Source organism: Mirounga angustirostris, unplaced genomic scaffold, assembly GCF_029215605.1.
Source record: "Mirounga angustirostris isolate CCGP_5_RB_7025 unplaced genomic scaffold, mMirAng1.0.hap1 SCAF_11, whole genome shotgun sequence".
In the NCBI taxonomy this organism is placed as follows: domain Eukaryota; kingdom Metazoa; phylum Chordata; class Mammalia; order Carnivora; family Phocidae; genus Mirounga; species Mirounga angustirostris.
Window position 1 is genome coordinate 65,458,746 of NW_026991719.1, and position 25,415 is coordinate 65,484,160.

Genomic DNA, 25,415 nt, shown 5'->3' on the forward strand with positions numbered 1-25,415 from the left:
TTGTTTTGCAAAGCAAGGAAGATACAAGCTGTCATGTATTAAGATATGAGAACTTATGAGAAAGCCTGATTAGGATGCTAAGAGGTGGAATCTTGGAGAAAATGAAAATCAAGAGGGGGATGCTGTGGTAATTGATGAGGAAACAGACAAAATGTCCCATACCTTCTGACCTCTAATTTTATATAGCAGTTACCTCAAAACTCCTAGGAGAAAACTTACATCTTTCTCTGTCCCCTGAAGTATATAAATCTTATCATATCTTTGAAATATAAATACCCCTGGAGATAACCAAAACATTGCCAGAAAAAGGCAGGGGATCTTTTAAGAATACAGCTATAGTTCTCTTGTCCATTGCATCATAATGAACTCTCATCAAATCAAATGACCATTTTTAAGTCTTCTCTCATTTGTAGTTATTGTTTTGCTCTGATGCTTTGCAAAAAGAATCCCTACAACAGTGCTTCATCTTTAAGAACACTCATGGAAATGACTTTGACAGGTTTCTGATAACTAAGATCAAATTGCTTTCTTCTTGGAGAGATAATAATGAACCTTTCAAGTGGTCCCCCAAGGCTACGTGCATAGCCCCACAATATGTCATACAATGGTAGCTGGGGACCTATCCCTGTTCTCCTTCCCCACATCAGCAAAATGGGCCCATTACACATTGATAATACAATGTTAACATGTAAAGATTTACCTCTGCTGCAGGACACCTGCAGGCTTTGCTCAGGAACATCTGTGAGGAAGAAGATGGGCAATGAACCCAAAGAAAATTCAAGGCCTAGACACTGCTATAAGGTTTTAGGTGTCATCTGGTCAGCTAAGACTCATAAAGCTGTAACTGAAAAGGTGCAAGCCTATCCAGCCTCTTAAGAATGGGAAAGAGGTGCAGTCCTTTATAGGGATTTTGGGGTTATGGAAGACTTTTAATCTCCACCTGGCACAGCACTCCCATTCCTTATGCTCCCTGGTAAAGAGACTGGGGACAATAGCAGCATGCTGCCTTTGAGAAGGCAAAAATACTAATAAAACAGATTAAAGCTCTGAGCATCTCCTAAGTAGGGCCACCATTTGAGTTTGATGTGTCTATGACTCCAAAAGATATGGGTCAGACAGTACGGCAGAGATAACAAAAGGGGAGAATGCCCCTGGGATTTTGGTTCCAGCTCTGAAGGGGGCAAAACCCCAATATATCCACATAGAGCAAGAGCTCCTAGCAATGTACACAGTGCTATTCCAGGTAAAACTTCTCACACAGAAGCCAGTACAGCAACTAGAGTACTGAGCTCATAGTGGTCTGGCTGCTGATCACTCAGGAGCCCTGGCCATTAACCCTTTGTACTGATAATTAGACTATTCTAAGGGATTAAATTTATGACTTGAGTAATGGGAAGCTGATCATTAAAAATTCCTTGTGGGGTCAAGATATATATAATATGACATTTGGGTCCACCTGCAAGAGCCTGAAGTGTTTCTCACTGTTTTTCATGTCCCAGTTCTTAAGACACTGACACCCCCCTAGCAATCAGGAACCTGGTGCCCTACCTTGGGAATGAGCCCTAGCTACTGACCTGTCAGTAGTTTAGGCAGATTGGGTGCATATAAAGAGTGGCCCCCACAATGCCCAAGTAGGATGGCATATTGTCAAGGATGTTGGACTGCCCTCAGAGTACACTGACTTAAAGTAATAACAGCATGTTGTGTGTCCTAAACACCACCAAAGGCAACTGCCAAAAGAATCAGGCCATCCACTGGAGTTCCCAACCTATGAGAAATTGGCAAATTGATTATATTGGCCTCCTCTAAGTGAGTGTTCTAAATATGCCTTGGTTTATGTAGACACTGCATCTGTTCTAACCCACACTTTTCCCTGCCACCCTGCAAACCAGGCTGTCATCATTAGGGGATTAAGAAACTGAGTACCATGTATGAATACCCTCATCAAAAACATAGTTATCAGAGGCCACATTTCAAAGGCCATGATGTGCAAGACTGAACAATAAAATGTGACATTAAGGGGCGCCTGGGTGGCTCTGTAGTTAAGTATCTGCCTTCTCCCAGGGTCCTGGGATCAAGTCCCGCATCGGGCTCCCTGCTCAGCAGGAGGCCTGCTTCTCCCTCTCCGACTCCCCCCTGCTTGTGTTCCCTCTCTCGCTGTGTCTCTCTCTGTCAAATAAATAAATAAAATCTTTAAAAAAAATGTGACATTAAATAAAGGTTCCATCTCTCCTATAACTCACAAGCAGCAGGATTGGTAGAAAGGAAAATGGATATTAAAACAGCATATTAAACACTTAACAGGCAAAACCACCTTGGCCAACTGGACAAAAGTACTGTCCTAGGCTTTAGCATATTTAAATGACCAAAGAGTAGGGCCTATTGCCCCATATGCCAGACTAGGGATCCCTGCCCAGGCACCCAATACTGTAAAGATATAGAAGTTTCTGGAAACAGCCATTGTCCAAAATCTCACAGTGGATCAACACACTATGCTGTGGAAAACACCAAGCCCCATCATTCTTTAAAAAAGAATTATCTACTAGAATTTACAATGCAATATCCCACTGAAACAGGTGAATTCCTTCACACCCCTGGGTGAAGAACTACTCAATCTTCACTAATATCCCCTTGTCCTGCTGCACGCTGGGACTGTTAAAATGCACTATAACTGAAATGAAGCATGCACCACTGAAAGAATGGAGAAAACGGGGGCCCTGGTAATGACATATCCTGTCCCCAGTTCATCTCTTTACACCTGACAGTGCTGCCCCCCCGCCGACCAACATGTATGGTATGTACAACCAGGTCAAGTTTCTAAAGGTGCTAACCTCCCTCTCCTCAAAGTCAGGGGAAATATTTGGTTTTTCCACTGATAAGACCATTTTGCCACTGTCCTTTTTCCCTCCATTGGCTTAGATTTAGAAGACATTAATAGCAAATGTGAAGCCCTTAATAAATTCACTCAGCAAGCATTAAATGATAGCAATAAAACCTGTCCTTACTGAACACTGAAATGTCTCTGATAAGCTGTACTCATTACTTATAAAGCTCTACTCCAAAATAAAATGGCCTTAGACATTATTACTGCCTCATAAGGTGGTACCTGTGCCACTATCCAAACACAATGTTGTGTGATCACCCCCAGTGAATCTGCTAATGTGTCATCTTTATTAAATCACATGAAATACAACAGAATGCCCTGAGTAATCCAATTCCCAGCTTAGGAGACTTAATAAATCAGTGGCTCAGATCAAGGGATCATATAAAAAAAAGTTGTCATTGATTTTGTAATCATTGTCTTATTTCATCTGTTTCTTTTTACATGCACCTGTACTGCTGCTGTGGCATTAGACTCCAGTGCAGCCAGACAGTCATCAAAGGAGCCACCTCCGGGCACCTGGGTGGCTCAGTTGGTTAAGCGACTGCCTTCGGCTCAGGTCATGATCCTGGAGTCCTGGGATCAAGTCCCGCATCGGGCTCCCTGCTCGGCAGGGAGTCTGCTTCGTCCTCTGACCCCATTCCCTCTCATGTGTTCTCTCTCTCTCATTCTCTCTCTCAAATAAATAAATAAAATCTTTAAAAAAAAAAAAAAGGAGCCACCTCCATGCTAATAAAACCCCTTGCTGAACACTTAGAGCCCATTTCAGAGGGGGGCACATGAGATTATAAAAGCCAGTCATGAGGGGTGGAATGTTGGGGAAGGTCATTGAAAAGATGTGACCACCAGTTGACCTGTGAGCTTGACACCAGGCAATCAAAGGCTTGTTACCTCCTCCCTTGGAATGTGCATTCCTCTTGCCTTTCTTGCTCCCAGAGGCTGCTCCAAAGGCAAAGCCTTGAGATAATGATGTAGTGCTAAGAACACCTGCACAGTATACTTGACTGGACCCAGTTAAGGCCTCTTGTTAAACTTTTAAGATTTGGCGGGTGGCCATGGGTATCCATTTGTCTTGCTGCCACCTAAGACATGCCTTATATATAATTTCCTTTTAGTTATTAAAACTGTCACCTATCAACCTGGAGTGGCCTGCATCTTACTTGTCATCTGAGTACAGTGGCCAGTTTCAGATTATACTCAATAAGCTCCTGAGAGGGTTACAAACTGATAACTGCCTGTTTTCTTCTAGAATTTTGATTTCAGGTCCTATACTCAGGTAGGTCTTACTTTTGAGTTAATTTTGGTGTATTGTGTAAAATAGTGGTCCATAGTTTCACTCTTTTGCATGTGTCTGTCCAGTTTTCCCAACACTACTTATTGAAGAAACTACCATTTCCCCATTGTATATTCTTGGCTCCTTCACTGTAAATTAATTGACCATGTACGTGAGGGTTTATTTCTGGGTTCTTTATTCTGTTCCATTCATCTATTTGTCTGTTTTATTGCTAATACCATACTGTTTTGATTACTAGAACTTTGTAGTATAATTTAAAATCAGGAAGGTTGATGCCTCCAGCTTTGTCCTCCTTTCCAAGTTTGCTTTGGCTATTTGTGATCTTTTGTGATTTTTACAAATTTTAGACATATCTGTTCCAGTTCTAAAAATTGCCACTGGGACTTTGATGGAGATTGCATGTAATCTCTAGATTACTTTGGGCAGCCAGCCTGGACATGATATTAATTCTTCCAATTCAGGAGAATGGAATATCTTTCCATTTATTTGTCTTCAATTTCTTTCATCAGTTTTGGTTTTCAGTGTGCAGATCTACATTTCCTTGGTTAAATTTATTCCTAGGTATGTTATTCTTTAGAAGCAAATATAAATGGGACTGTTTTTTTTAGTATATTTTTTTCTGATAGTCCATTCTCAGTGTATAGAAACACAAAAGATTTCTGTATATTGATTTTCTATCCTGCAACTTTACTGAATACATTTATGAGTTCTAACAATTTTTTTAGTGGAATCTTTAGGGTTTTCTATATATAGAATTATGTTATTTCAAATAGTTACAGTTTTACTTCTTCTTTTCCAAACTGGATGCCCTTTATTTCCTTTACATGGCTAATTATTGTGGCTAGGAGTTCCAATACTATGTTGAATAAAGTGGCAAAAATGGACATCTTTGTCTTGTTCCTGATCTTAGAGAAAAGCTTTCACCTTTTCACCATTGAGTATGATGTTAGCCAAAGATTTGTCATAAATGAACTTTGTTATATTCAGATACATTCCTTCTATAACACTTTGAGATTTTATCATAAATGAATGTGGAATATTGTCAAATACTTATTCTGCATCTATTGAGATGATAATATGACTTTTATCCTTCATTTTGCTAATGTGGTGTATCATGTTGATTTAATTGCAGATGTTGAATCATTCTTGCCTCTAGCAATCCCCACCTGATCATGGAGTATGATCCTTTGAATGCATTGTTGCATTCAGTTCTCTAATATTTTGTTGAAGATTTTTGCATCTTTATATATTAGGGATATTGGCCTGTAATTTCCTCATTTTTAGTGTCCTTGTCTGGTTTTTATATCAGACATTGACCTTGCAAAATGAGTTTGGAAGCATTCCCTTAATTTTTAGGAAGAGTCTGGGGACAGTGATTAAATCTTTCAATGTTTAGCACTATTCAGTGAAGCCATCTGGTTCTGGACTTTTGTATGTTGGATGGTTTTTAACTACTGATTCAGTCTCCTTTCTAGGAATCCATCAATACAGTATTTTTTATTTCTTTATCATTCAGTCTTAGAAAACTGTATGTTTTAAGAACTTATCCATTTCTGAGTCCAAGATAGCAGAGAAGTAGGAGACCAAAATTTAGTCTGGTCCCAGGAATTCAGCTAGATAGCTATCAAATCATTCTGAACACCTGTGAACTCAACCAGAGATCTAAGAAAAGAATAGCTGCAACTCTACAAATAGAAAAGTGACCACTTTTTGCCAGGTAGAAGATGTGGAGAAGTGAATCCGAGGTGATATATGGGAAGACAGACCACGGGGGGAGGGAGCTTCCATCAGCCAGCTACCAGCAAGTGATATAGCAGCAGAGCAAAAATCAGAACTTTTAGGTCTGCTCTGGTGAGGGACATCGCTCAGGTTGCTAAGTGGGGGTGGATCCCTAGATGGGACAGTATGGTCTCAGGATCTTCAGGTTCACAGGAAGACCAGGGGTGCCTGAGTGTGGTAGAGCTCCCAGGCATCAGAGCGAAGAAGCCAGCTGCAAAGAGTGAGCCCAGGAGTGGGCTCCCAACTCAGGATAGCCATAAACCTCGAAATATAGCAGTCAGGAGACTGCTCTCTGAGCAGGGGCCCAACATGTGGCAGAACCAGTGAGACACCCCTTCCTCCCCCAGGAGGAGCAGTGTGGGAGCATGTGGCAGGAATCTGCAGGGTTTGGAGACTCCAAATGAGGTGGCTTGCCTGAGATAGAAATGCTCAGTCACAGCCTGAGTGAACACTTAGTGTGGAAAGACACCTGGGAGACAGGAGTGATCGCTTTTCCCTGAGGGTGCACGGAGGAGTGGAGCCCCAAGCATTAGGTTCTAGGGCTGGAGACTAGGAGGCCACCATTTTCATTCTCATCCTCTAAAGCTGCAGGGGAAAGCCTTCAAGGAACAAAAGCCACTTAGAGCAAACCAGAGCAGATTATTTAGCCTGGCCCCCTGGCAAGGGCAGTACAATTCCACCTGGAGCAAATACATATGACAATCAATGCAAAAGACCCCTCCCCCAGGAAATCAGCAAGAACATTCAGCCAAGACCAAGTTTACCAATCAATGAGAACTGCAAAACAAAACTCCAGCACTAGAGGAATACAGCACATAGAATTCATGGCTATTTTTCCCATGATTCTTTAGTTTTTCAACTTTAATTTTTTAACTGTTTTCCTTCTGTTTGTCAACCAATTCCTTATTTTAGTAACTCCTTTTTAAAATCTTTTTTAATTATAATTTTTACACTTATATCTTATCCCTTCATTGGATTTAATCTTATTTTTGTATATACATAAGGTTTTCTTTCCTTACAATTTTGGAATGCAGTTTCTTCTAACAGACCAAAATACACACAAAATCTAATGTATGGCTCTGTTTTATTCATCTGTCCAATCATTTTCTCTTTTTTGTTTTTTTCTTCTTCTGTTTTGTTTTTGTTTTCATCGTTTTCTTTTTCTTTTTTTGTTTTGTTAAAGTATTTTTTAATTTTCATCTTTACAGTTACATTCTATCCTTTCAATGTATTTAATTTTATTTTTGTATACATAAGTTTTTCTTTCTTTACAATTTTGAGATGTAGTTTCTTCTAACAAATTGACCAAAACACACTCAGGAGATACTGTATTGCTTTGTCCTGTTCATCTGTCTATCGCCCTTCTATTTTTTTTTTTCTGTTATTGTTTTCTTTTTCCTCTTTTGCTTTTTTCTTGTCTTTTAATTTCCATATTTATAGTTACATTCTATCTTTTCATTGGATTTAATTTTATTTTTGTGCATATATGTTTTCTTTCACGACAATTTTGGGATCTAGTTTTCTAAAAAAAGATCAAAATACACAAAAGAACCCAGTGTATTGCTCTATTCTATTCACCTGTCTGATTATATTCTCTTTTTATTTATTTATTTATTTTTCTCCTGGCTTCAGGTCTCTTCTGATTTGTTTAGTGCATGTTTTTCTGGGGTTGTTGTTACCATTTCAGTATTTTGTTCTCTTGTTCATCTATTCTCCTCTGGACAGAATGAATGACAAAACGAAAAAACTAACCTCAAAAAAGAAAACAGGCAGTACTGACTGCCAGGGACCTAGTCAGGATGGATGTAAGTAAGATGTCAGAACTAGAGTTCAGAATAATGATTATAAAGATAGTAGCTGGGCTTGAAAAAAAGCATAAAACACACTACAGAATCCCTTTCTGGAGAAATAAAAGAACTAAAATCTAACCATGTCAAAATTAAAAAGGCTATTAATAAGATGCAATCAAAAATGGAGGCTCTAACTTCTAGCATAAATGAGGCAAAAGAGAGAATTAGTGATATAGAAGACAAAATGATGGAGAATAAAGAAGCTGAGAAAAAGAGATAAACAACTACTGGATTACAAATGGAGAATTCGAGCCATAAGTGATACCATAAGGAGGGGCGCCTGGGTGGCTCAGTTGGTGTGGAGACTGCTTCAGCTCGGCTCAGGTCATGATCTCAGGGTCCTGGGATCAAACCCCACATTGGGTTCCCTGCTCAGTGGCGAGTCTGTTTCTCTCTCTCACTCTGTGATCTCTCTCCATTTCACTCTCTTTCAAATAAATAGTCTTTAAAAAAAATAAGCAATACCATAAGGTGAAAAAATATTAGAATAACTGGGATCCCAGAAGAAGAGGAAACAGAGAGGGGGGCAGAAGGTATATTAGAGGACATAAGAGCAGAGAACTTCCCTAATCTGGGGAGGAAAACAGGCATCTAACTCCAAGAGGCATAGTAAACCCCCCTCAGAATCAATAAAAATAGGTCAACACCCCAACATATACTAGTGAAACTTAAAAATCTCAGAGACAAAAGGAAAATCATAAAAGCAGCCAGGGACAAAAGGTCTGTAACCTACAAGGGTACAAACATTACAGTGGCAGCAGACCTACCCACAGAGACCTAGGAGGCCAGAAAGGACTGGCATGATATATTCAGGGTGCTAAATGAGAAAAATATGCAGCCAAAAATACTTTATTCAGCTAGGATATCATTCAAAATAGGAGTGATAAAAAGCTTCCAGAACAAACAGAAACTAAAAGAATTTGCAAACATGAAACCAGCCCTACAAGAAATATTGAAAGGGATCCTCTAAGCAAAGAGAAAGCACAAAACTAACATGGACCAGAAAGAAACAGACAATAAACAGTAACAGTCACTTTATAGGTAATACAATGTCACTAAATTCATATCTTTCAGTAGTTACTCTGAATGCAAATGGGCTAAATGCCCCATTCAAAAGACACAGGGTTTCAGATTGGATAAAAAAGCAAGACCCATTGATATGCTGTCTGTAAGAGACCCATTTTAGACTGAAACATACCTTCAGATTTAAAGTGAGGGGGTGGAAAAACATTTATCATGCTAATGGACATCAAAGAAAAGAGGAGTGGCCATCCTTCTATCAGACAAATTAGATTTTAAACCAAAGATTGTAATAAGAGATGAGAAAGGACACTATATCATAATTAAAGGGTCTATTCAACAAGAAGATCTAACAATTGTAAATATTTATGTGCCTAACATGGGAGCAGCCAATTATATAACCCAATTAATAATAAAATCAAAGAAACACATCGATAATAATAAAATAATAGTAGGGGATTTTAACAACCCCTCACTGCAATGGACAGATCATCTAAGCAGAAGATCAACAAGGAAATAAGGGCTTTGTTTGACACACAGGACCAGATGTACTTCACGGATATATTCAGAACATTCCATCCCAAAGCAACAGAATACACATTCTTCTCTAGTGCACATGGAACATTCTCCAGAATAGATCACATACTGGGTCACAAATCAGGTCTCAACTGGTACCAAAAGATTGGGATCATTCCCTGCATATTTTCAGACCACAGTGCCTTGAAACTGGAACACAATCACAAGAGGAAATTTGGAAAGAACTCAAATACATGGAGGTTAAAAAGCATCCTATTAAAGAATGAATGGGTCAACCAGGAAATTAAAGAAGAATTAAAAAAAAATTCATGGAAACAAATGAAAATAAAAACACAACTCTTCAAAACCTTTGGGATGCAGCAAAAGCGGTCTTAAGAGGGAAGTATATAGCAATACAAGCCTTTCTCAAGAAACAAGAAAGGTCTCAAATGCACAACCTCCCCTGACACCTAAAGGAGCTGGAGAAAGAACAGCAAATAAAGCTTAAACCCAGCAGAAGAGAATTAACAAAGATTAGAGCAGAAATTAATGAAATAGAAACCAAAAGAACAGTAGAACAGATCAACAAAACTAGGAGCTGGTTCTTTGAAAGAATCAATAAGATTGATAAACCCCTGGCCAGACTTATCAAAAAGAAAAGAGAAAGGACCCAAATCAACAAAATCATAAATGAAAGAGCAGAGATCACAACCAAAACCAAATAAATACAAACAATCATAAGAACATATTATAAGGAACTATATGCCAACAAATTAGGCAATCTGGAAGAAACAGATGCATTCCTAGAGACATATAAATTAACAAAACTGAACCAGGAAGAAATAGAAAACATGAACAGACCCACAACAGGCAAGTAAATTGAAACAGTTATCAAAAATCTCCCAACAAACAAGAGCCCAGGGCCAGATGGTTTCCCAGGGGAATTCTATGAAACATTTAAAGAACAATTAATACCTATTCTTCTGAACATGTTTCCAAAAACAGAAATGGAAGGAACACTTCCAATCTATGAGGCAAGCATTACCTTGATCCCAAAACCAGACAACGACTCCACTGAAAAGGAGAATTACAGACCAATATCCCTGATGAACATGGATGTAAAAATTCTCACTGAAATACTAGCCAAGAGGATCCAAAAGTACATTAAAAGGATTATTAACCATGTCCAAGTGGGATTTATTCCTGGGCTGCAAGGGTGGTTCAACATTTACAGATCAATCAATGTTACACACTACATAAATAAAAGAAAGAAGAACCATATGATCCTCTTAATTGATGCAGAAAAAGCATCTGACAAAGTACAGCATCCTTTCTTGATTAAAACTCTTCACAATGTAGGGATAGAGGGAGCATATCTCAATATCATAAAAGGCATATATGAAAAGCACACAGTGAGTATCATTCTCAATGGGGGAAAAACTGAGAGCTTTTCCCCTAAGGTCAGGAACACGGCAGGAATGTCCACTATCACCACTGCTGTTCAATATAGTACTAGTAATCCTAGCGTAAGCAATCAGACAACAAACAGAAATCAAAGGCATCAAAATTGGCAAAGAAAAATTCAAACTCTCACTCTTTGCAGGTGACAGGATACTGAATTCATAGAGGAATTCAGCAATGTGGAAGGATATAAAATCAATGCACAAAAATCAGTTGCATTTCCATAAACAAGCAATGAGACAGAAGAGAAATTAAGCAGTCTATCCTATTTACAAGTGCACCGAAAACCTTAAGATACCTAGGAATAAACCTAACCAAAGAAGAAAGTATCTGTACTCATGAAAGAAATTGAGGAAAACACAAAGAAATGGAAAAACATTCTATGCTCATGGACTGGAAGAACAAATATTTTCAAAATGTCTACACTACCTAGAGCAATCTACACATTCAATGCAATCCTTATCAAAATACCATCAACTTTTTTCACAAAACTGGAACGAATAATCCTAAAATTTGTTTGGAACCAGAAAAGACCCCAAATAGTCAAAGGATTGTTGAAAAAGAAAACCAAGCCTGGCGGCATGACAATTCTGAACTTCAAGCTCTATTCCAAAGCTGTAATCATCAAGACAATATGGTATTGGCACAAAAACAGACACACAGATCAACGGAACAGAATAGAGAACCCAGAAATGGACCCTCAACTCTATGGTCAACTAATATTCGACAAAGCAGGAAAGAATATGCAATGGAAAAAAGACAGTTTCTTCAACAAATGGTGTTTGGAAAATTGGACAGTCACTTACAGAAGAATGAAACTGGTCCATTTCCTTACACCATAACAAAAACAGACTCAAAATGGATGAAAGACCTAAATGTGAGACAGGAATCCATCAAAATCCTTGAGGAGAACTCAGGTGGCAACCTTTCTGACCTCGGCTGCAGCAACATTTGCTCAACACGTCTCCAAAGGCAAGGGAAACAAAGGCAAAAATGAACTACTGGGACTCCATCAAGATAAAAAGCTTCTGCACAGCAAAGGAAACAGTTGACAAAACCAAAAGACAACTGACAGAATGGGAGAAGATATCTGCAAATGACATATCAGTTAAAGTGTTGGTATCCAAAATCTATAAAGAACTTATCACACTCAACACCCAAAGAACAAATACTCCACTCAAGAAATGGGCAGAAGACCTGAACAGACATGTCTCCAACGAAGACATCCAGATGGACAACAGACATGTGAAAAAATGCTCCACATCACTCGGCATCAGGAAAACAAATCAAAACCACAATGAGATACCACCTCACAGCAATCAGAATGGCTAAAATTAACATGTCAGGAACTAACAGATGTTGGCGAGGTTGTGCAGAAAGGGGAACTCTCTTACACTGTTGGTAGGAATGCAAGCTCGTGCAGCCACTCTGGAAAACAGTATGGAGGTTCCTCAAAAAGTTGAAAATGAGAGTTACCCTATGACCCAGCAACTGTACTACTGGGTATTTACCTCAATGATACGAATTAGTGATATGAAGGTGCACCTGCACCCCAATGTTTATAGCAGCAATATCCATAATAGCCAAACTATGGAAAGAGCCCAGATGCTCATCAAAAGATGAAAAGATGAATGGATAAAGAAGATGTGGTGTGTGTGTGTGTGTGTGTGTGTAATGGAATATTATGTAGCTAACAACAACAAAAAAGAAATCTTGTCATTTGCAAGGACATGGATGGAATTAGAGGGTATTATGCTAAGTGAAATAAGTCAATCAGAGAAAGATAATTATCATATGATCTCACTGATATGTGGAATTTGAGAAACAAAACAGAGGATCATAGGGGAAGAGAGGAAAAAAATAAAACAAGAGGAAACCAGAGAGGGAGACAAACCATAAGAGAGTCTTAATCATAGGAAACAAACTGAGGGTTGCTGGAGGGGATGGTGGTGGAGGGATGGGGTAACTGGGTGATGGACATTATGGACGGCATGTGATGTAATGAACACTCTGTATTATATAAGGCTGCTAAATCACAGAGCTGTAACTCTGAAACCAGTAACACATTATATGTTAATTGGATTAAAATAAAAATTAAAAGAAATTATCCATTTCTTCTAGGTTATCCAATTTGTAGACATATAATCGTTTATATACTCTTTTATCATCCCTTGTGTTTTTGTGGTATCAACTGGAACTTCTTTTTCTGATCAACCTGGGTCCACTCTTATTTTTTTCTTGATGAATATAGCTAAACATCTGTCAACTTTATTATTTCAAAGAACCAACTCTTATTTTCATTGCTATTTTCTACTGCCATTTAGTCTCTATTTCATTTATTTCTTCTCTGATCTTTATTTCCTTCCTTCTAGTAACTTTGGTCTTTTTTCTTTTTTTAGTGGCTTTATGTATAGAGTAAGATTATTTATTTCCGATTTCTCTTGTTTTTTATATATACCTGTATTGCTGTTAAAATTAACTCTTAAAACTGCTTTTGCTGTATCATACTGTTATATTTCCATTTTTATTTGTCTCCAGGCACATATTGTTTTCTCCTTTGATCTCTGAATCAATCCATTGGTTGTTCAGTAGTATCTTGTTTAATCTGCACATATCTGTGATTTCCCACCAGTTTTCCTTCTATAACTGATTTCTATTTTTATAGCATTGTGATCAGAAAAGATGGTTGATACGATTTCAGTCTTTCTGAATTACTGAGACTTGTTTTTTGGTCTAAATATGATCTATCCTGGACAATGTTTCATGTGTATTCTAGTACTTTTAAATGGAACATTTTTTATGTATCTATTAAGTCCATCTGGTCTAATGCGTCCTTTAAGGCCAATCTTTCCTTATTTTTTTTTTGCCTGGAAAATCTATCCAATGATGTCAGTTGGATATTAAAGTCCCCTACTATTATTTTATTACTTTCAAATTCTCCCTTAAAGTCCGTTAATTTTTGCTTTGTATATTTAGGTGCTCCTATGTTGAGTGTTTAAATATTTACAAATACTATATCCTCATGTTGCATTGATGCCTTTATCATTTGGTAATGCCCTTCGATACCTCTCATTACCATCTGTGTTTGAGAGTTTATTTTGTCTGGTATATGCACAGTTTCACAAGGGTTCCTTGTTTTTTTTTTCTCCTTAAAAGCTTTCATTTTTTAAAGTTTTTGTTTAAATCCAGTTAGTTAACATTCAGGGTTATACTGGTTTCAGGTGTGCAATACAATGATCAGCACATCCATACACCACTCTGTGCTCATCACAAGTACACTTCATAATCCCCGTCAACAAGTTAACCCATCCCACACCCACTACCCCTCTGATAACCATCAGTTTGTTCTCCATTGTTAAGAGTCTGTTTCTACATTTGCCTCTCTCTCTCTCTCTCTTTTTTCCGTTTGCTGGTTTGTTTTGCTTCTTAAATTCCACCTGTGAGTGAAGTCATAAGGTATTTGTCATTTTCTGACTTTCTTCACTTAGTATAATACTATGCAGTTCCATCCTCATCATTGCAAATGGCAAGATTTCAATATTTTTTATGACTAATACTCCAGTGTGTGTGTGTGTGTGTTCTTTATCCATTCATCCATCCATTAGCACATCTTTATCCATTCATCAGTCGGTGGACATCTAATTTACCCATTCATCAATCGATGGACACTTGGGCTGTTTTCATAGTTTAGCTATTATAGATAATGCTGCTATAAACACTGGAATGTATGTATCCCCTTAAATTAGTATTTTTGTATTTTGGGGGTAAATATCAAGTAGTACAATTGCCAGATCATGGGGTAGTTCAATTTTTAACTTTTTGAGGATCCTCCATACAGTTTTCCAGAGTAGCTGCACCAGTTTCCATTCCCACCAACAGGGCAAGAGGGCTCCCCTTTCTTCACATCCTCACTAACACCTGTTGTTTCTTGTGTTGCTGATTTTAGCCATTCTGTCAGGTGTGAGGTGATATCTCATTGTAGTTTAATTTTGTATTTTCTTGATGATCAGTGATGTTGAGCATCTTTTCATATGTCTGTAGGCCATTTGCATGTCTATTTGGAAAAATGTCTATTCATGTTTTCTGTCCATTTTTTAATTACATTATTTGTCTCTGGGGGTTGAGGGTTTTTTTTTTTTTTTTAAGATTTTATTTAAGGGGCGTCTGAGTGGCTCAGTTGGTTAAGCATCTGCCTTCAGCTCAGGTCATGATCCCTGGGTCCTGGGATCAAGCCCAGCGTCAGGCTCCCTGCTCAGAGGGAAGCCTCCTTCTCCCTCTCCCTCTGCCCTTCCCCCCAACTCATGGTCTCTCTTGTTTTGTTTTGTTTTGTTTTTGAGAGAGAGAGAGGGAGAGAGTGCGAGTGGGGGGGGCAGAGGGAGACAGAGAGAGAGAATCTCAAGCAGACTCCATAGTGAGCAGAGTCTGATGCGGGGTTTGATCCAATACCCTGAGACCATGACCTGAGCCGAAATCAAGAGTTGGACATATAACCGACTGAGCCACCCAGGTGGCCCTGGGGTTTGAGTTTTATAATTTCTTTATATATTTTGGACACCGAACCCTTAATAGATATATCATTTGCATATATCTTCTCCCATTCCATACATTGCTTTTTAGTTTGTTGATTGTTTCCTTCTATATGCAGTAGCTTTTAATATTGATGAAGTCCCAAAAGGCTATTTTTGCTTTGGTTTCATTTGCCTCAGGAGACACATCTACTAAGAAGTTGCTACACCAGTGTCAAAGAGGTTAATGCCCATGTAATACTCTAGGATTTTTATGGTTTCAGGTCTTGCATTTAGGTCTTAATCCATTTTGAATTTATTTTTGTGTGTGGTTTAAGAAAGTGGTCCAATTGCATTCTTTTGCATGTTGCTGTCCAGTTTTCCCAACACCATTTGTTGAAGAGACCATCTTTTTCCCATTGAATATTCTTCCCTGTTTTGTTAAAGATTAATTCATCATATATCTGTGGGTTCATTTCTGGGTTATGTATTCTGTTCCACTGATCTATGTGTCTATTTTTATGACTACAGCTTTGTAATATAGCTTTAAGTCCAGAACTGTGATACTTCCAGCTTTGCTTTTCTTTTTCAAGATTGCTTTCATTATTCAGGATCTTTGCGGTTCCATACAAATTTTAGGACTGTTTGTTGTAGTTCTGTGAAAAAGGCTGTTGGTATTTTGATAGGTATCATATGAAATGTGTACATTGCTTTGGGTAGTATATACATTTTAACAGTATTTGTTCTACTGATCCATGAGCATGGGATGTCTTTCCATTTCTTTGTGTCATCTTCAATATCTGTCATCGATGTTTTATAGTTAAGAGAGTAAAGATCTTCCATCTATTTAGTTAGGATTATTCTTAGGTATATTATTTCTGATGCAATTGAAAATGGAACTGATTTCTTAATTTTTCTTTCTGCCACTTCAGTATTGGTGTATAGAAATGGAACAGATTTCTGTACATTGACTTTGGATCTTGCAACTTCACTGAATTTATCAGTTCTATCAGTATTTTGGTAGAGTCTACTGGGTTTTCTATACAGAATATCATGTCATCTGGAAATAGTGAAAGTTTGACTTTTTCCTTGCCGATTCGGATGCCTTTTATTTCTTCTTGTTATCTGCTTTCTGTGGTTAGGACTTCCAGTACTATGTTAAATAACAGTGATGAGAGTGGACATCCCTATCTTGTTGCTGAGTGTAGAGGAAAAGCTCTCTGTTGTTCCCCATTAAAGATGATGTTAGCTGTGGGTTTTTCAGATAAAGCCTTTATGATGTTGAAGTATGTTCCCTCTAAACCTACTTAGTTGAGAGTTTTTATCATGAATGGATGCTATACTTTGTTAAATGCTTTTCCTGCATCTATTGAAAGGATCATATGTTTCTTATCCTTTCCTTTATATGGTGTATCACATTGATTGATTTATGAATATTGAACCACCCTTATAACCCTTATAACCTGGTAATAAATCCCATTTGATCGTGGTGAATGATTTTCTCAATATACTGTCGGATTTGGATTACTAATATTTTATTAAGAATGTTTACATCCATGTTCATCAGGGATATTGGCCTACAGTTCTCCTTTTTAGTGGAGTCTTTATCAGGTTTTGGTTCAGGGTAATGCTGGCCTCAGAATGAATTTGAAAGTACTCTGTCCTTTTCTACCTTTTGGAATAGTTTGAGAAGAATAGGTATTAATTCTTCTTTACATGTATGTTAGAATTTGCCTGTGAAGCCATCTAGCTCTGGACTTTTGTTTATTGGGAGTTTTGTGGATGCAGTAAAAATGGTCATAAGAGGGAAGTTTACACCAATACAGGCTTACCTCAAGAAGCAAGAAAAATCTCAAATAAACAACCTAAACTTAAACCTAAAGGAGTTAGGAAAAGAACAACAAACGAAGCCTAAAGCCAGCAGAAGGAAACAAATAATAAAGATTAGAACACAAAACAATGAGACAGAAACTAAAAAAACAATAGGACAGATCAATGAAACCAGGAGCTGCTTCTTCGAATAAATTAAATTGATAAATCTCTATTCAGACCTAAAAAGAGAAAGAACCCAAATAAATAAAATCACAAATGAAAAAGGGTAAATAACAACCAACACCACAGAAATACAAACAGTTATAGGAGTGTATCAGGAAAAAGTATGTGACAACAAATTGGACAATCTGGAAGAAATGGATTAATTCCTACAAACATATAAACTACCAAAAACTGAAACAGAAATAAATAGAAAATTTGAAGATACCAATAACCAGCAAAGAAATTAGTAATCACAAACTCCCAACATGCAAAAGACCAGTGTTCTTTTCATTTCCATTTGCACTGAGTATCTTTTTCTATAGTTTCACTTTCAGTTTCTTTGTGTTCTTAGATCTGAAATGAGTATGCAGGCAACATATTAATGAGTCTTGCTTTTTTTTTTTTTTTTTAATCCATTCATCAACTCTTATGTCTTTGGAGAATTTAGTCCATTTAACTTTATACTAATTATAAATAGGAATGTACTTATAGACAATTGTTGAGTATTTTCTGGCTGTTTTTTTTTTAGTTCCTCTATGTTCATTTCCTTTTTTTTTTTTTTTTTTGCACTCTTATTTGTAGTTTGGTAATTTTCTTTAGTACTATGTTTAATTCATTTCTCATTTTCTTTTGTGTTCTACTATAGATTTCTGCTTTGTATTAAATGAGTTTCACTTTTAACATTCTATATATATCACTCTATTTTAAAGTGATAGCAACTGATGTATGAATGCATTCTAAAACTATACATCTTTATGATCCCTCATGTGTTATTTTTTTTGTTGATTTTATTTTACTTACTTATTTTTATTTTGTATTGATGTTGATTTTAACTGTTCATTTTCATGCCTGCCAGGGAAGATGGCAGAATAGGAGGACCTGAGCTCACCCTATACCACTAGATATGATCTATACCCAAATCAATAAACTGGAGAGTAATCTGAACACTGTCAGAACAAACTCAACAACTAAATATAGAGAAAAAGCTGCATCTGAAAGTTAGGAAGGTCAGAAAGGCAGAGGGAGGCTGCTGGCAGAAGGGAGGGAGCTGTGTGCATGGAGAGGGCAGAGAAACAGGCCTTCACATCAAGGAACTCACACTGAGAAGCCTAATCCCCATAATGTTGGACACTGAAAACCAGAGGGACTGAATTCTGTGAGTCTGTATAATCAGTGGGACTTGGAGCCTGAAGCTTTAAAAGTCAGCTGATTCAGCACTGGACCAGCCATGAGGGTGAGTGATAGCTGGGCCACTGCCCTTGAAGAGACAACAGCCGGGCGCCTGGGTGGCTCAGTTGGTTAAGCGACTGCCTTCAGCTCAGGTCATGATCCCAGGGTCCTGGGATCGAGTCCCACATCGGGCTCCCTGCTCTGTGGGGAGCCTGCTTCTCCTTCTCCCATTCCCCCTGCTTGTGTTCCCTCTCTCGCTGTGTCTCTCTCTGTCAAATAAATAAATAAAATCTTAAAAAAAAAAAAAAAGAGACAACAGCCTTCATGAAGAGGCAACATAAAAACAGTAGTTTACACAATGCTGGAGAGCAAACAGGAGACAGATCTGTTCCTATTGATTTCAGAGCATGTTGGGGGACTTCAAAAATGAAGGACCTGGCAGGCAAGATTTTCACCCCCACCCCTCAGCATAAATACATGGTCATCTGCGGCTGCACAGACACTTGCTATCTAACCTACTGGCAGTAGGCCACCTCCACAAGTTCTCCTGAGCACTCAACCACTCCAAGCCTGCTGCCCTGTGACTATGGGCTCAGGGCAAATTTTGTTAAAGCCATGCACTCCTCACCCACTCACCAGTGCATAGGTACCCCCATGCACTGAGCCCAGCCACCTCACAGCACAGAGCTACCTTGCCACACTGAGCCATTATGACCATGCGATGACCAGCTGCTGGGTGCACAGCTGCTGCTGCAGGCCACGCCTCGCCACATGCCCCAGGCCACTATCGTGCACCAGGCCCAACCATATCTAGGCATCATGATGTACAGCACCCAGCCTCCCACCCCAGGCTAACCTGGCAAACAATCCCCAGCCAATGCAGTGCTTTTGTGGATGCAGCATAGGACTAGTGGCCCTGTACAAATGTTGCTAATACTGCTACCCTACTCCCAAGTATCTGGGTGGGCACGACCCTTAGAGCTAGCCTGCCTGGATCCCACTAACAATACAGAAAGCAAGTACAGCCCACAACAAGCAGAGAGTCAGTGCAGACAACTGCATTGGAAGGAAAAGTGACTCAGACACAACAGTAGAGCACAAGCACCACACACACACACACACACACACACACACACACACAGGATACGCTCCCAAAGTGCAAGATTCAGGCAAACATGAGATAGTGCACTGAAGGGCACTCCAGGACGTCTTCTTTATAAAGGCACTACTTTGAAGAGCAGAAGACATAGCTGACTTTATTAACACACAAGAGGGAGGCAAAAATGGGAGAAATTTATCCCAAATGAAAGAATAGGAAAAGGCCATGGCTAGAGATCTAAGTGAAACTGATATAAGTAACATGCCTAGTAGAGAATTTAAAGCATTGATCATAAGAACACTCACTGAACTTAAGAAAGGAGTGGAAGACATGAGTGAGACCTTAACACACAGTTAAAGAATAACATAGCAGAGGTCAATAAACGAAATGAGAAACATGTTTGATGAAATGAAGAGAACAGTGGAAGATGCAGAGGAACAAATTAGTGATCTAGAAGACAGAGTAATGAAAAGTACTCAAGTTGAACAAAAAAGAGAAGAAAGAATTATGCCAAATGAGAATAGACTGGGAACTCAGTGACTCCATCAAATTTAATAACATTCGTATTATAGAAGTCCCAGAAGAACAAGAGAGAAAAGGAGGCATAAAATTTATGTGAAGAAATAATATCTGAAAACTTCCTTAATCTGGAAAAAGAAACAGATATACAGATCCAGGAAGCACAGAAAATCCCATCAAAATCAACAAAAACAGGCCAACACCAACACATATTGTAATTAAATATGCAAAATATAGTGATATAGACAAAATCTTAAAAGCAGCAAAACAAAAGAAAACAGTAACTTAAAATGGAAAATCAATTAGCAGGAGACTTTTAAATGGAAACTTTGCAAGCCAGAAGGGAGTGACACAATATATCAAAGTGCTGAATGGGAAAAATCTGCAGCCCAGAATAGTTTATCCAGCAAGGCTATGATTCAGAATAAAAGGAGACATAAAGAGTTTCCAGACAAACAAACAACCTAAAGGAATTCATGACAACTAAACCAGCCCTGCTACAAATATTTAAGGGGACTCTTTTGAGTGGAAAGGAGAAACAAAAAGTGACAGTAGAAAGGTAGGAAACACAAAAGCAGTAAAAATGAATATTTTTGTAAAAAAATCAGTCAATGATCTCACAAAATAGAAGGATATAAATTATAACAACATACACAATAAGCATGGGGATTACAGCAGTAAGGAATGGATTCAAACTTAACCATCAACTTAATATACACTCCTATATACAGAAGACATTATATAAAACTAATACCAAGAACCACCAATAAATATGCAAAAAATAAAGAGAAAGAAATCCAAACACACCAGTAATGAAAATCAGGAAAACATGAAAAAGAGAAAAACAAGAAAGGATTAGAGAAAATCTTCAGAAACAACTACAAAACAAATAATAAAATGACAATAAACACAAATCTATCAATAATTACGTTGAATGTAAATGGCCTAAAAGCTCTAATCAAATATATAGGGTGATGCAATGGGTACAAAGCAAGACCCATATATATGCTATCTACAGGAGAATGATTTTAGACCTAAAGAAACCTGCAGATTAAAAGTGAGGGGATGGAGAAACATCAGGCAAGTGGTAGCCAAAAGAAAGCTGCACTAGCAATGCTTATATCCAAAAAAACAGACATTTAAAAAAAACTAACAAGGGCGCCTGGGGGGTTCAGTTGGTTAAGCAACTGCCTGTAGCTCAGGTCATGATCTCAGGGTCCTGGGATTGAGCCTGCTTCTCCCTCTCCCTCAGCAGCTCCCCCTGCTTGTGCTCTCTTGTTCTCTGTCAAATAAAAAAAAAATAAAATCTTAAAATTAATAAATAAATAAAGACTAACAAGAGATAAAGAAGGACACTACATAATAATAAAGGGGAATATCCAACAAGAAGATATAACAACTGTAAATATTTATGCACCTAACATATCTGCACACAAATATATAAAACAGTTAATAACAAACATGAAGGAACTAATTGACAATAATACAATTACAGTACAGGATTTATCACCCCACTTATATGAATGGACAGATTATCTGAAGAGAAAAGCAACAAGGAAACAATGGCTTTGAATGACACACTGGAACACATTAATTTAATAGATATATTCAGAACATTCCATCCTAAAACAGCAAAATGCACATGCTTTTCAAGTGTACATGGAATATTATCCAGAATGGATCATGTATTACCCCATAAAACATCCTCAACAAATTAAAGAATATCGAAGGCATACCATGCATCTTTTCTGACCAGAACACTATGAAACTAGAAGTCAACCACAAGAAAAAATCTGGAAAGAGCACAGTAAATGGAGATTAAATAACATGCTACTCAACAATGATAGGTCAATCAGGAAACAAAAGAAGAGATTAAAAAATACATGGAAGCAAATAAAAATGAAAACACAACAGTCCAAAACACTTGATACAGCAAAGGTGGTTGTAAAAGGGAAGTTTATGGCAACACAGGCCTTCTTGAAGAAGCAAGAGAAACCCCAAATAAATAGCCTAACATTACACCTAAAGGAGCTAGAAAAAGAAGGACAAACTATATGTAAAGACAGCAGAAGGAAGGAAATAAAAAGATTAGAGCAGAAATAAATGATATAGAAACTTAAAAAAAAAAAAACAATTGAACAAATCAATGAAACCAGGAGCTGGTTCATTGAAAAACCTGGTTCATTTTCAGGTTCCTTGAAAAAATTAATAAAACTGATAAACTTCTAGCCAGACTTATCAAGAAAAAAAGAGAAAGGACTCAAATAAATAAAATCCCATATGAGAGAGGAGAAATAACCAATACCACAGAAATACAAACAATTATAAGAGAATATAATGAAAAATGATATGCCAACATATTGGACAACATGTAAGAAATGGACAAATTCTATAAACATATTAACTATCAAAGCTGAAACAGGCAGAAACATAAAATTTGAACAGGCCAATAACCAGCAAAGAAAATGAATCAGTAATCAAAAAACTCACAACCACAAAAGTTTAGGACCAGAGAGCTTCAAAGGTGAATTCTACCAAGTATTTAAAGAAGAGTTAATACCTCTTCTTCTCAAACAATTCCAAAAAATAGAAGAGGAAGGAAAACTTCCAAATTCATTCTATGAAGCCATCATTACCCTGATAACAAAACCGGATAAAAGACACCACTAAAAACAAACAACAGGCTAATATCCCTGATGAACAGAGATGCAGAAATATTCACCGAAATACTAGTAAACAAAATTCGACAATACATTAATAAAATCATTTAACAAGATCAAGTGGGATTTATTCCTGGGCTGGAAGGGTGGTTCAATATTTGCAAATCAATCAATGCGATACATCACATCAACAAAAGAAAAGATAATAAACATATGATCCATTCAATAGATGCAGAAAAAGCATTTGGCAAAGTACAGCATCCATTCATGATAAAAACCCTCAACTAAGTAGGTTTAGAGGGAACGTACCTCAACATGATAAAGGCCATATATGAAAAACCCACAGCTAACATCATCCTCAATGGGGAACAATGGAGAGCTTTTCCTCTACACCCAGGAACAAGATAGGTATGTCCATTCTCACCATTGTTATTTAACATAGTACTGGAAGTCCTAACCATAGCAATCAGACAACACAAAGAAATAAAAGGCATCCAAATCGGCAAGAAGAAATCAAATTTTCACTATTTCCAGATGTCATGATACTCTATATAGAAATCCAAAAGATACCACCAAAACACTGCTAGAACTGATAAATTTAGTAAAGCTGCAGGGTACAAAATCAACATACAGAAATCTGTTGCATTTCTATACAGTAATGATAAAGCAGTGGAAAGAGAAATTAAGGAATCAATCCAACTTATAATTGCACAAGAAATAATAAGATACATAGGAATAAACCTAACCAAAGAACTAAAAGACCTGGACTCTGAAAACTACAAAACACTGATGAAAGAAACTCAGGGTCATAGAAATGGAATGATATTTCATGTTCATGGATCAGAAAAACAAATATTGTTAAAATGTCTATTCTACCCAAAGTAATCTACACATTTAATGCAATCCCTAACAAAATACCACCAGAATTTTCACAGAGCTAGAACAAACAATCCAAAAATTTGTAGGGAACTACAAAAAAACTCAAATAACCAATGCAATCCTGAAAAAGAAAAGCAAAGCTGGAGGCATCACAATTCTGGATTTCATGTTATACTACAAAGCTATAGTGATCAGAACAGTGTGGTACTAGTACAAAAATGGAAACATAGATCAATGGAAAAGAACAGGAAATCCAGAAATAAACCCATAAATACATGGTCAATTAATCTTTAAAAAGCAGGAAAGAATATCTAACAGAAAAAAGACAAGTCTCTTCAACAAATGGTGTTGGGAAAACTGGACAGCAACATGCAAAAGAATGCAACTGGACCACTTTCTTACACCACACACAAATAAATTCAAAATGGATTAAAGACCTAAATGTGAGACAGGAAACCATCAAAATCCTAGAAAAGAGCACAGGCAGTAACCTCTTTGACATCAGTCGTAGCAACTTCTTTCTAGATATATCTCCTGAGGCAAGGGAAACAAAAGCAAAAATAAACTATTGGGACTACATCAAATAAAAAGTGTCTGCACAATGAAGGAAACAATCAACAAAACTAAAAGGCAACCTAAGCAATGGGAGAAGATATTTGCAGAGGACATATCTATCTGATAAAAGGTTAGTATACAAAATATATTAGGAACTTATGAAACTCAACACCCAGAAATCAAATAATCCAGTTAAAAAATGGGGAGAAGACAAACAGTTTTCCAAAAAAGACATACAGATGGCCCACAGACACATGAAAAGATGTTCATCATCACTTACTATCTGGGAAATTCAAATCAAAACTACGATGAGATACCACCTTATACCTGCTAGAATGGCTAAAATCAACAACACAAGAAACAACAGGTGTTGGTGAAGATGTGAAAAAAGGGGAACCCTCTTGCAATGTTGGTAGGAATGCAAACTGGGTGCAGCCACTCTGGAAAACAGTATGGTGGTTCCTCAAAAAGTTAAAAATCAAACTACCCTATGATCCAACAATTGCACTACTGGATAATTACCCAAAGAATACAAAAACACTAATCAGAGGGATACATCAATCCCATTTTTATAGCAGCATTTTTTTACAATAGCCAAGATATGGTAGCAACCCACGTGTTCATCAATTGATGAATGGATAAAGAAGAATACATACAATGGAATATTATTTAGTTTTTACAAAAAATGAAATCTTGCCATTTGCAATGACATGGATGGAGCTACAGAGTATAATGCTAAGTGAAATGTCAGTCAGAGAAAGACAAATACCGTATGATTTCATGCACCTGTGGAATTTAAGAAGCAAAAGAAGCAAAGGGACAGAAAGAGAGAGACAAATCAAGAAACAGACTCTTACTTATAGAGAACAAATTGATGGTTACCAGAGGAGTTTTGGGGGAATGGGTTAAATAGGTGATGGGGATTAAAGAGTATACTTTTTGTGATGAGCACCAGGTTATGTATGGAATTGTTAAATCACTATATTGTACAGCTGAAACTAATATAACACTGTTAAGTAACTGAAATTTAAAGCTAAAAAAAGAATTAAAAAATAAATCTTTTCATTTTGTGTATCCCTGTACTAATTATTATACAATTTTATCATTTTTTTGTTTTAAACTTCATATTAGCTTTATATGTGTTTAATCCCCTATCTTTAATATATGCTTTTTTCTTTTTCAGTGAGATATTT

General features: G+C 37.3%; 1 protein-coding gene across 5 annotated transcripts in view; it reads right to left on the minus strand.

The window, feature by feature from the left end:
• BRWD3 (bromodomain and WD repeat domain containing 3) overlaps nucleotides 1-25,415 on the minus strand; it is a 189,350-nt gene that overhangs the window by 100,189 nt on the left and 63,746 nt on the right. For 3 of the 5 annotated variants that reach the window (XM_064574290.1, XM_064574291.1, XM_064574289.1), the window contains one exon: nucleotides 701-739. The exons of the other annotated variants lie outside the window; for them this stretch is intronic. In XM_064574290.1, coding sequence (XP_064430360.1) covers nucleotides 701-739 — 39 coding nt within the window. The remainder of the gene's footprint in view (nucleotides 1-700; nucleotides 740-25,415) is intronic. 5 annotated transcript variants of the gene reach the window in all.